This window comes from Diospyros lotus, chromosome 7 (genome assembly GCF_014633365.1).
Source record: "Diospyros lotus cultivar Yz01 chromosome 7, ASM1463336v1, whole genome shotgun sequence".
NCBI classification, from domain to species: domain Eukaryota; kingdom Viridiplantae; phylum Streptophyta; class Magnoliopsida; order Ericales; family Ebenaceae; genus Diospyros; species Diospyros lotus.
Window position 1 is genome coordinate 21,545,034 of NC_068344.1, and position 13,689 is coordinate 21,558,722.

Sequence of the window (13,689 nt, forward strand, 5' to 3'; positions counted from 1 at the left end):
AGCAGAGGAATCGGCTCCCCATTAGGAGTCGGGACTGTGGGAATTTGAGAGGAAGAAGAACCGGCCATTGCAGATGAAAAGCTTGAAGGAAATAGGACTGAGATTTGATGGAACAAGAGATGAAATCTGGATTGGAATTGAAGAACTGACCGAAATTTGGTGGAACAAGAGATGGAATCAGGATCAGAATTGAGGAAATTTGATCGGAATAATGGAGTGCTCTGATACCATGAAGTTTTTGGACAGAAAAACTGCATCTATTATTTGTACAACTTAGTAACCGCCCCTATGAGTGGGTTATGCCACGAAAACTGTCAGATAAAGCAGGAAAAAAATTGTCACCTAAGGACATAACTGTACACTTAAAAATACAAAACTGTATAATTACACATTTTCTACAGTACCTAACCGGGCTCTTAGTAAACTCTTTATACATGCCCATATCATGCACTGATTTTACCATCAGTTTTTATTACATAGTTGTTATCTCTACCATCAAAGTAGTTCCTATATTCCTAAGCCTCTCTCACTCCAAGACCATCCAGCCATTGGATAACATCTCTCCTACTGAAATTTCTTCTTGATGGCTTCCTAAGGTAGATTGCACATTTTGGCAGCCTTATGTGTCATTCCTCTCAAACCTTTCTGTTGAATGAAACCATTGGTAAATTTAAGTACATGACTGAATAAAATAGGTCGATTTTCTGATATAAAATGACTTTGGGAAACCATAGGGCTCTTTGGATTGAGTTCAGAATTAACCTCAAACACGCCAGCCAACTCCTTTATTCTCATTCCCTATACACGTATGTGCTTGTGTACACACAGATGTATGAGTTTGAAATCGAATATGACCATAAAATTGGACAGAAAAGAAAGAATTACCAAGATCTTATTTGTATGGGTTTATAAGCAACTTCTCTTGGTTATAAACAACTAGTCTTCTCATTTGGTGCTATATGCCAAGTATAGATGCCTTCTTTAGAGGGCTACCAAATGAATAAAAGATTTTGACACTACTATCTGCTGCTCTTCTAATCCCCTCCATTTTATTAAAAAGTGCATAAGACATACCATGATTGACAAATACAGTTGTTGCATTGTTATCTGTAGGCTTTTTCACTTCTTTCTCAGATGTGCAACTCTCCAAATGTTGCTTCTCATTTGAGAGGGAATTTACAGCATTGCCTTCCATTTAGTTTGGACTCAAAAACCATTCCCTTTTGTTATGATGCAAATTTTGCCAACAAATGTTTCTCCTCAGCAGTAATCTCCAACCGGCACCAGAAGGTTTGGCAACATGGAATGCAAACAGATCTTGAATCAAACTGTTGCTCTGCATAAAATGAGTTCTTACCATAAAAAGAAGGAAATAGCAGGCAAGAAATTTAGACATAATATGAGTTCAGCAAAACAGTCATAATATATAAGTGAATCTTTATTTCAAGCATACTTGATCAAAAACAATATTAACCCTATTACAGCAATATTAGTGTTAGTTGTTCAATAAGGTTCTAGCGGTATTTTCTAATAATAAATTTTATTTTCAGAAACAATTTAAGTCCCCCGTAAGAAATAAAATAACCTCACTTCAACTTCTTTTTTAGGCTCCATTTCTTTCGGCTGAATAATGTTTTACCAATTTGCTATTGTTTGGTTGAACAGAAAAAAGGTAAATATTTCTCTGGGAAAAACATTTTCCATCATTCAACTAAGAATCACTTATATTCTAAAACCTTGCTATCTATATTTTTAGGCATCTTCACATAATATTTTCCATCATTTAACTAAGAATGGCTGATATTATAAAACTCTGCAATTTATATTTTTAGGCATCTTCACAATGACTATTTAATACAGAAGGGTGACAATCCCATCCTTTCTCAGTCTGTAAAAGTGTAATTGAGATGAATGAGAAGATACACCATTTCACTTTCTCTTCCCATCACAGTAAAGTCAGAAGCAGATGTAGAGAATGATGCCAGGTCATTCGGCCCTAGCTTCAACAATTACTTTTCTGTGAAGAAATCCATGGTAAAGTTATCAAAGAGTACAGCTGATCTGGAAAATTAAGCACAGAAGCGAGAGCTTCTAATAAAAGTGATGATTATTATTTGCCTGTTGCCAAGGGTTGGATAGAAATTAGAGAAGAAGAGCTCCAGAAAGGGGTGGAGTTTAGAGAAGAAGGGGCGACCAGTTGGGTAGATGTCACTTTTTGTGCTCATATTTGTAGAATATATGGTGTTTGTTCTATAGTTGCTGAGAAAAAAACATAGAATTTGAAATTTATATGCATCCTTTGCTTTCTGCAGTTAAAATCACCAATTAAAGTGAATAGTTTTTTTTGACAGAAAATAACTTTCAAATGTCAACTAGACCCCAGAAGATATAAAGGAAAATAATTTTTTAAGTCAAACTTTTATACAAAAAAACTACTTCAAATGTACACTATATTATGTGAAAACAGACAAGGCCTTGGAAACAAACGGAGTCTTAAGGGTTACATAGTAACTCAATATAATTTTGAACCTTATACATGAAAAACATCAAATGTTCTCTCCACTACGCTTTCCCTCTCCAGAACAAACATTCACATTCATAACTTACATTATCCATTCCCCTCAAGGTTATTGACTTTAATAAAGATAGATGGGGTGAGCTTTAGAAGATGAAGGGTTGAGTTGTGTGAGTTAATCACAGCAGTTTCACAGGAGGCTCCATCCTAAACCAACCTGCTCATGATGGGGGCAAAAGTACTCAATCTTGATGTGCTTTCGATTCGTGCCCATATCAGTACTAAACATAACTTCCATAAGCAGTTTTGCAGTCTAAATCACATTCTAGATAACTTCCTGAAGGTACATATAACTACTTTTCTTATTGGCCCATAAACAAGCATAAGAATTTCAAATTTCTCTTACTCCAAAAGAAATAGAGAATAATGTTATAAGAAATAGAGTGCAATTTAAATAAAAAATAAATCTCTTTCAATGCTGCGAATTCAACAAAAATACTGTTGAGAATCCCACATCGCCTCCACAAGGGAGACCTGGGCTATATATATGGAGGAGGATCTCTCCACTTGTTAAGCTAGCTTTTCAGGTTGGAGTTCTACCTCTAAATTCTCACATGGTATCAAAGCTAACTCTTGGCTGTTGTAGTCATGGACCAATACCCTACCCGATCACCTGGGCATGTATCAGTTACTGGAGAAGTTTCGGCGTGGGGGGGAGTGTTGAGAATCCCACATCGCCTCCACAAGGGAGACTTGGGCTATATATAAGGAGGAGGATCCCTCCACTTGTTAAGCTAGCTTTTCAGGTTGGAGTTCTACCTCTAACTTCTCACAAATACTTTCACTGATTCCAACTGAATACTAAAATATTGGACAATATTAAAATATCAGACAACCAGTGATAAAAGTACAGCCATGAAAACTCAGAACAGTATCATACAACTTCAAACACATCCCCAGGCATATCAATCTACCAGAGGAATTTCTCTTTCCATGACGATCTATTGGAAAATTACACGTGTAATCTATATCATAACAATAAGAGCATTGATTAAGTTATGTTAAACAACCTATAAAAATGTTTCTTAGCTTTCTAGGAAACAGTAAAGTCAATTCAACTCCTCTAAGCCTTTTCCAACCATGTAAGTACTTCTCCATTTGACTCCATCAAGGGGAATAATCTTGGTCAGACCACAATATTATAGCTTTTTTAATCATCTCAACCAAGTTAATTTTGGCTTCCCAAGGCCCCCAGCACTAGCCTCAATATGGATATTATCATATTATCACTTCTCCTAATTGATGTGTCTATTGGTACTTGATGCCCAAAATCTCGAATGATTTTCTTTCATTTTATCCTTAACAAATGCTTGCCCCATCTATCATCACTGGTTCATTTATTCCTAACCCTATATCCAACAACAACAATCACAAGCTTTAATCCCACTAGTGGGGTTGGCTACATGAATTCTAGACCTCCAAATCTATATCCCCGATCATATCCACTATAAGGCCATTATGGTTTATCTTAAGTTAAGGGGTTTCTTTCCAAGTTTTCTTTGGTCTTTCTCTCCCTTTTTCATTACAAACCTCCTCCATTTCCTCTACTCATCTCATTGGTGGGTCTATCGGTCTTCTTCTCAGAAACTCAAACCATCTTAATTGCATCTTTGGTCTCCCGCATCTTATCTTCAATAGGCATCATTCCAAACTTATTACATATAATCTTGTTTCTTATTTGGCGTTTTCTTATGTTACTACACATTTACCATAACATCATCATCTCAACTATGCTCATATTTTGCACATGTTGGTACTTAATTGCCCAACATTCTAAGCCATACAACAATTCCTAACCCTTTATATCCTAATTTTTTCACCCATCTTAGTTACATTTATTTTGCTAACATATACGTGAAACACAATAAGATGGTTTGGACATATGAGAAGAAGACCAATGTATGCACCTATGAAGCAAGTAGATGAAATAGAAGAAGTTTGTAGTGCAAGGGTATAAAAAAACCAAAAGTTAACTTGGTGGAAAATTCTCAAACATGTATAAGACATAATGACATTAGAGATGATATGGGCATGGATAAAAATGGTTGGAGAGGAAGAATTCATGTAGCCAACCTCAACTAGTGGGATTAAGGCTTGTGATTGTTATTGTTCTATTGTTTCTTCATCGCCAACTACATAAAATATGAATGGTCTATTATTCTACCTAAATCATCTCAAAGATATATTCTTTCCTAGTGACATCTCTCTGAATTTTCTCAAACATCCACGTCAGCCTCCCCATCTCAGCAATGTTCATTTTGCAAAAATGTTGTTTCTTAATTAACCAACATTCTATACCATAAAACTTCATTGGTCTTTATAGTTGTTCTTTTAACCTTGTAGGCATGCATCAATCACATAAGACACATAAAATGCATTCCCTGCTTAGTCCAATTTGCTTTAATTTATGAGTTACTTACAAATTCATGCCAATCTTTTCCATCCTTAAGTAGAATAGGGTTTTGCTACTAAAATTCCTCAATTGTAATTACTTCTTACCCTTGAACAATGACTATCCATTCATTTTCACTTGAATTCCTACTAAAGTTGCATTCCCTGTATTCAATTTTAGTTCTATTTATCTTAAAAGCTCTTGATTCTAAAGTTACTCTCTATGGTTGTAATTTAGCATTTACCCCATTCTTTATTTTTTCACCCAATTAATAGAAAATATTGTTATCTAGTAACATACTCTTAGGTACCTAATTTCAATATATGTACCAATTCATCCATAACTAATGCAAAATAATATCAGATCAAAGCAAATTCTTGAATCTTGATCCAAACATAAAGTAACAGAAAAATCACCAGTATCTTCCATGATTCCCTAACCATAGTCATCTCTCTCATACATGTTTTACATCACTTCAATGTCTCTATTTGTTAGGCTTTTTTTCTCCATAGCCTGACAAAGGAGGAGGGTTGTGTTAGGTAGCCGACAGCCAACGTAAAACTTAGTCGGATCCAAAACATGAACTCTAGACAAATTATGAAAAATCGTTTGGGCGTGGGCGTAACCCTTCATAGCGACGCGCTACACTGCCCCCGTATAGTGACAAGTGAGCTAGGGCCGTTGCATCGACGCCCGGATGTAGTGATAAATGAGCAAGGGTTCCCGCATTTGCTTAGACGGATGTGGGTAAAGAAGCTAGTCCAAAATCAAAATCAAAACCAAAACCAAAATCAAAATCAAAATCAAAAACAAAATCAAATTCAAAGTCAAGGCCAAAAACAAAATCAAATCCAAAGTCAAGGCCAAAAACAAAATCATAGATTAAGGATTGGGTCATGGAACATAGGAACATTAACAGGCAAAGCTATGGAAGTGGTGGATGTGATGATTAGGAGAAAAATTAATATTATGTGCCTTCAAGAGACGAGATGGTAGGGAAAAAAGCAAAAACTTTATCAGAAGCTGGATATAAAATATGATACATAGGAACTGATCGAGCGAAAAATGGAGTGGGGATTATTATGAATAAAAGTTTAATAGATGAGGTAGTGGATGTAAAGAGAATAGGGGATAGGATTATTATGGTGAAGATTAGTCTAGGAAAAATGACTATGAATATCTTTAGTACATATGCACCACAAGCGGGGTTAGGTGATGAGATAAAAGCAAAATTCTGGGAGGACTTAGAGGGACTCATACAAATGATACCAAGAGGAGATAAAGTGATTATAGGAGGTGACTTAAATGGGCACGTGGGTAGAGACGGAAACGGATATAGAGAGGTACACGGAGGGTATGGATTCGGGGAAATTAATAATGAGGGTAAATCTATCCTAGATTTTGCTATGGCATATGGGCTCATTATAACCAATACTAGATTCAAAAAACGGGACGAACACTTAATCACATATAAAAATATCACCTCAAGCACCCAAATAGATTACTTCCTCGTGAGACAAGAGGATCGGTTATGTTGTAGGAATTGTAAGGTGATACCGGGAGAGTGTTTGACTACTCAACATAGACTTCTAGTACTTGACGTCCAAGTAAGAAATTGGAAGAGAAAAAATCACATAAAACAAAATCCAAGAATCAGGTGGTGAATTTAAAAGGGGAGAAACAACTAATCTTCAAAGAAAAATTAAGGGGTAGAAGGGAATGGAATGGAGAAAGACAGACAAACCAAATGTGAAAAGAAATGGCTAATGCTCTGAGAAGCACGACAAAGGTAGTCTTTGGAGAGACAAATGGTAGAGCCCCTAACCTTAAGGAGTCTTGGTGGTGGAATGAAGAGGTACAATTGAAAATTAAAAATAAAAAAACTTGCTATAAGGCGGTATATCAATGCAACAATGAAGAAAATCAAAAAAATTATAAAGAAGCAAAAAGGGCAGCAAAAAGAGCTGTTAGTGAAGCAAGGTCAAAAGCATATGAGAGTCTATATAAACGACTTGATACAAAAGATGGAGAAAGGGATATATATAAATTAGCTAAAGCAAGAGAAAGAAAAACACGGGATTTAAATCAAGTGAAATGCATAAAAGATGACAATCAAAATGTTTTAGTAAATGAGGGAGCGATTAAGGAGAGATGGAAGGAGTATTTCACAAAATTATTCAATGATGGTGGGGACACAAGAGTTAGGTTGGGACATCTTAGTAACTCCGAAGGGAATGTGAGCTACACATTCTATCGACGCATAAGTTCAAATGAAATAAGGCAAGCATTAAAAAAGATGAAAAATCATAAGGCAGTGGGACCAGATAATATACCAATAGAAGCATGGAAATGCATGGGAGAAGAGGGCATCTTCTGGCTAACGCAACTATTTAACGCCATCCTTAAATCAAAAAAGATGCCAGATGAGTGGAGGAAGAGTACTTTGGTTCTTATATACAAGAACAAAGGAGATGTTCAAAACTATGAAAATTATAGAGGAATTAAATTAATGAGTCATACCATGAAACTCTGGGAGAGAGTAATAGAGCAAAGGTTTAGAAAGGAAACAAAGGTGTCAGAAAATCAGTTTGGTTTCATACCTGGTAGGTCAACAATGGAAGCTATATATTTACTGAGGCGTCTAATGGAAAGGTATCGAGATCATCAGAAGGACCTACATATGGTGTTTATAGATCTAGAAAAGGCCTATGATAGGGTCCCTAGAGAAGTATTATGGAGGGTTTTAGAGAAGAAAGGAGTCAAAATAGCCTATATACAAGCCCTTAAGGACATGTATCATAGTGTAGAGACAAAGGTCAGAACATGCGGAAGGGATACTGAACCATTTACAACTACAATAGGACTGCATCAAGGTTCTGCACTAAGTCCATATTTATTTACCCTAGTAATGGATGAACTCACTAAAGATATTCAGACAGATGTGCCATGATGTATGCTATTTGGAGACGACATAGTGTTGGTGGATGAAACAAAAGGAGTGAACACTAAGCTTGAGTTGTGGAGAAATAATTTAGAGTCTAAGAGATTTAAATTAAGTAGAAAGAAAACAGAATATATGGAATGCAAATTTAGTAAAAATGCAAGAGTGGATGATGTTATAATAAAATTAGAAGACCAAATCTTACAAAGAAAAGACCATTTTCGATATTTGGGATCAGTGATTCAAAAAGATGGAGAAATCCACGAGGATGTCGCACATAGAATTAATGCAGGTTGGCTAAAATGGAGAAATGCATCGGGGGTGTTATGTGATGGTAAAATCCCATTAAAATTGAAAGGAAAATTTTATAGGACAACTATAAGACTAGTCTTGCTGTATGGCTCAAAATGTTGGGTAGTCAAATACCAGCATGAGCAAAAGACGAGTGTAGCAGAGATGAGGATGTTAAGATGGATGTGCGGACATACAAGAAAGGATAAAATTAAAAATGAAGTTATTCGTAATAAGGTAGGAGTAGTGCCAATCGAGGAGAAGATGAGAGAGACTAGACTAAGATGGTTTGGTCATGTGAGAAGGAGACTAAGAGACGCTCCTGTGAGGAGAGTTGATGAAATGGAACAATTAGTCACAAAAAGAGGTAGAGGTAGACCCAAGAAAACTTTGGGAGAGACATTAAAATTTGATATGAAATATATGGATCTAAATGAGGATATGACAAAAGACAAAAATACATGGAAGTCTAGAATTCATGTAGCCGACCCCACATAGTGGGATAAAGGCTGGATATGTTGTTGTTGTTGTTTAGCCTGACAAATCAAATCTCTAAGTACCCTATGATATGCTTTCTCCAAGTCTATAAAAGCATGTAGAGATACATTTTCTTTTCCTATACCTCTGCATTAGTCTCCTTAGTAGATACATTCACTTCAATTTTTGATCTCTTATGCAACCAGATTCTCGATTTAAAAAAAAAAAGAAGAAAAAAAGCCAGATTAATTATCCAATATTGTTAAAGACTTATGCGCTATTAGTCCTTCTCATAGCTTCATAGAATGGCTCGTATAGCGAACATCCCATAGTATACCTATTGAAGTCTCCTTATCCACACAAATAGCTAGTAAGACAATTTTCTTCCAATTTCAACATTTTCTTAGTTGGTATAGTTCTACAAAATAGTTTTTTCAAAGCCCTCAGACTTACATTTCCTAAGCACTTTCAACCCCAATAAGAATGCATTCACATTTCCCTCATCTTCCTCGCTTGCAAAATTCTCTTAAAAACCCTAATTTTATGGGGGGCAAAGAAAACACTTCTATGCAATTTCCCCATCTCAAACGACTTCATGAAGCTTCATACTTGATGCATTTGTATGGTTAAAATCTCTAGTTCTCCTCTCCCTTAACTTATCAAGTTTGTACATACCATTAAAAACAATCTTTTCTTCTTAACTAAGCACAAAAAATGTCATACACTTTAGATTTAGCACCTCTAATCATCCCCATATCTATTTGAAAAAATAGAATAACCTAAGCAAAAAACCTTAGGTATGAACTGAGTTTAGAGGAGAAATCAAAACTCTAATTTGTATTAAGTGTAGAACCTATATTTATACATGACTACGATTCTGATCCTAAATTATAGGATACAATCCAAATTTGAATAGGTTAGAAAGATATATAGGATAAGATACAAATCTAAACTAAGGAGTATATCTCCTATAGTTTCAAATCCTTCTTCTTCCTTATCTTCCTTCTATTCAAAATAGTACTGTGTCTATCACTTCCATGTCATTAGCTGAATTACTCGAATTCTCCAACACCATCCCTCAAGCTGGTAGATAGATATCTCTCATTACCAGCTTGCTAATGAGTGATTCAAAACTTGGTCTTCACATGGCCTTTGTAAAAACATCTACTTCTTGACTAGCTATAGGAAGATAGGTTAGTCTTATTTCTCCTTGTTCAATTTCTCTTTGTATAAAACTTCTATCAATCCTGACATACTTCATCCTGTCATGCTAAATGGGGTTATTAACAATGCTTATAGTCTTATTTCTCCTTGTTCAATTTCTCTTTGTATAAAACTTCTATCAATCCTGACATGCTTCATCCTGTCATGCTAAATGGGGTTATTAACAATACTTATAGCTGACTTGCTATCACTATAAAGCATTGTTGGTAAGGTCAGAGGCATTTGCAGATCTTCCATCAACCAAGCCAACTAAATTAATTCACAAATACCTTGAGCAATTGCCTTAAACTCTGCTTCTGCACTACTATGTGCCACAACTGATTATTTTTTACTCCTCCAAGTAACTAGATTCCCCCATAGTTTAGTACAAAAACCTGATGTTGATCGGTTGTCCATCACAGATCCTGCCTAGTCAGCATCATCAAACCCTTCAACCCCTCTAGCATCACTCTTTTGGAATAATAATCCCTTCCTTGGAGTCCCTTTTAGGTACTTCAAAATGTGAAAAACTGTAGCTAGATGTTGCTGAGTAGGTGAGTGCATGAATTGGCTCACAATACTCACAGCATAGGCAATATCCAGGCGAGTGAGAGAAAGATAAATCAGTCTCCCAACTAATCTTTGATACCCTCTTGTATCAACAAGAGGATCACTATCATTTATCCAGTATTTCCAATTTCTTTCAAGAGGTGTATGCATTGGCTTACACCCTAGCATCTCTGTATCTTTTAGGAGATCAAGAGAAAATTTTCTTTGAGAGATTAGAATACCTTGTTTGCTCCTAGCCACTTCCATTCCCAAAAAGTACTTCATAGTCCCAAAGTCTTTAACCTCAAATTCATCCCTTAATCTCTGTTTCAATGCAGCAATTTCTTGAATATCATCACTGATAATAATTATATCATCTACATAAACAATTAGAATGGATTTTTTCCCATTAGTTGACTGCTTAGTAAATAGTGTATGATTAGCTTCACCTTGTTTGTACCCAAACTTTATAAGTGTTGAGCTAAATTTATTAAACCATACTCTTAGGGATTGTTTTAATCCATAGAGAGATCAATGAAGTTTACATACCTTGCCAACTCTTTCTCCTTTCTCAAATCCGAGTGGAATTTTCATATAAACTTCTTCTTCCAATTCCCCATTTAGAAAAGCGTTTTTGATATCAAGCTGAAATAATTCCCAATCCAGATTCACAGCAAGAGACAACAACACCCTTATGGAATTTAATTTTGCTACAAGAGCAAAAGTCTTCTCATAGTCTATCCCATAGCTTTGAGAGTACCCTTGGGCCATCAATCTTGCTTTGTACCTGTCTATGTTCTCATCTAACTTGTATTTGCCAATAAAAACCCATTTGCATCCCACAATTTTCTTACCCTTGGGAGATTCTACAATATCCCATGTGTGGTTGCCAATAAGAGCCTTCATTTCCTCCATAACAACTTCCTTCCACTTAGGATTGTTCAAAGCCTCCTGAATATTTTGTGGAATAAAGACCTTGAATTGTGGAGACAATCTAGAGTATGTTAAGTAATTAGAGATAGGATATTTAACATAGGACCTTACCACCTTTTGAATAGCAATAGGAATGTCCAAATTATTGTTATCTCTACTGTGTTCCTCTCTTGTTGGACTATTCTCTGATTCTAACAATTGGCAGAGTTGAGGAACAAGACATTTGGGTCTCCTGGAATAAACCTTTGTGGGTTTTTTTTTAATATAGTCCTCCTCCTGTACTTGTCATCGGGTTTAGTTGGTTGGATACGTTGTTGGACTAGTGAAGGGTTAGGAGAGGTAGTGGGGTCATTGCTGGCTGATTCAGGCTGTTCAAATGTTGCTGCTTGGGGATGATCAGCTGCAGCAGTTTGGATCAGATCAGTATTTGAAGGGGATGACACAATAGGGAGAGAAACAAGCATAATACTGTGGGATCCAATGGCTTTCTTCCCTTTGGAAAGAGGTATTTTGGTAATAGAATTCATCTTCAACAAATTACATCACAAGAAACAAAAAAAAACTGAGAGAGGGCAGTAACATTTGTATCCCTTTTGTGTAGGAGAATAGCCAATGAAAATGCATTTGATGGCCCTTTGCTTCAAGTTTGTGACGATTAGGACTGGTTTGGTGAACATACACAATGCAACCAAAGACTTTAGGGGAGAGAGCGCTTAGGATTTGAACATGAGGGAAAATGGTCATGAGATCATGCAAAGGAGTCTAATAGTTAAGGACTTTGGGAAGATAGCCGATTGATCAAATAAGAGGCTGTTTAAACAGCTTCTCCCCAATACCAGTTAGGAATGGAACTAGTGAACATTAAGGATCGAGCCACTTCAAGTAAATGGCGATTTTTCCTCTCAATTACCCCATTTTACTGAGGAGTATAAGGGCATGTGCTTTGATAAAAAATCCCATGAGTGGTGAGGTATTGGGTAAAAGGATAGGAGAAACTCATGGCCATTGTTATTCCTAAGGATACAAATAGAGGACTGAAACACATTAAGAATTAGTTTGTGAAAGTTTTGAAAGATAGCACATACCTCAAATTTTTCTTTCATGAGATATACCCAACAAACCCTAGTACAATCATCAATGAAGGTGACAAACTATTGGGCACTAGATAAGATTGGAATTCTTGTTGGTCCCCAAATGTCACTATGTATCAAGTAAAATGGTTTGGAAGGTGTGTAAGGATGTGCTTGATAAGTGCTGTGAGTTTGTTTGGCAAGAATGCAATATTCACATTGAAGCACTACTTTCTCTTTATTGATGAATAAATTTGGATACAAACATCTTAGATATGAAAAACTAGAATGACCAAGTCGTTTTTTGCCATAACAAAATCTCAAAATTAGAACTAACAATAAAAGAAAGCTTATGTGGTGACTGATTAGGAGGAGCCTTATTTTTGAAACCCAATAGAGACCATCATTTTCCTCAGCACTGCCAATCATCTTCCCCAAGGATCAGTCCTGAAAAATACAAGTAGAGAGGAAGATTACAATGCAATCCATGTCTTTAGTTAACTTGCTAACTGACAACAAATTACACTTCAAATTTGGCACATATAAGACAGATTTAAGTTGCAAACCAGATACATAAACATTCCCTTGTCCCATAACTGAAGACATGGTGCCATCTGCCATTAAAACTGTCAATTCCTTATCTCTAAGCTAAAATTGCTTAAATGTAGTTGTAGACCCAGTCATAAGATCAGATGCACCAGTGTCTACAATCCAACAACTTTCATTCATTTTTCTAGATAATGAGAAGTATTTTAGATTACCTTTTTTGGGCCACAGAAGTTGAAGGATTAGTGGCTGAGGCATCTGAATCCTTTGCAAGATGAGTACCACTAAATAGCTTTTGTAAAAACTCCACCTGTTCAGTAGTTAGATTCAAATTCATACCTTTTTCAATTGTAGGAGCAATTGTTGTGGTATAAGCTAGCCTTTCTTTCTCCTTTTTATTCCTTGGCTTCTAATTTGCTGGTTTCCCACGTAATTTCCAACAAGTCTCTTTGTGTGATAGGGCTTATTACAGTGCTCACACCACTATTTATCTAGTGCGATTTTGTTCACCTTCTTTAACGGGGGATGAGCATAACCCTCGTTGGTTTTGTGTTAAAACTAACCCAAAATTTCTCTCTCCTTCCTCTCTCTCCCCTTCCCTCTTCTTCTCCAGCAATCGCCTCATACCGCCTTCTTCTCGCCGCTGCTACTGTCGCCTCACCCCTCACTACCTCGCCTCGTTGTTCATGCATCAACCGCCACTACAACCTCC

General features: G+C 36.2%; 1 protein-coding gene across 1 annotated transcript in view; it reads right to left on the reverse strand.

Annotated features, from left to right (window-relative positions):
- Positions 1–12,881, reverse strand: part of LOC127806957 (uncharacterized) — a 42,933-nt gene extending 30,052 nt beyond the window's left edge. The window contains exons 1-2 of the mRNA XM_052344585.1: positions 12,769–12,881; positions 1,075–1,336 (exon numbers count right to left, since the gene is read on the reverse strand). Of these exons, the coding sequence (XP_052200545.1) occupies positions 1,075–1,195 (121 nt within the window). The 5' untranslated portion in view covers positions 1,196–1,336; positions 12,769–12,881. The remainder of the gene's footprint in view (positions 1–1,074; positions 1,337–12,768) is intronic.
- Positions 12,882–13,689: the final 808 nt, after the last annotated feature.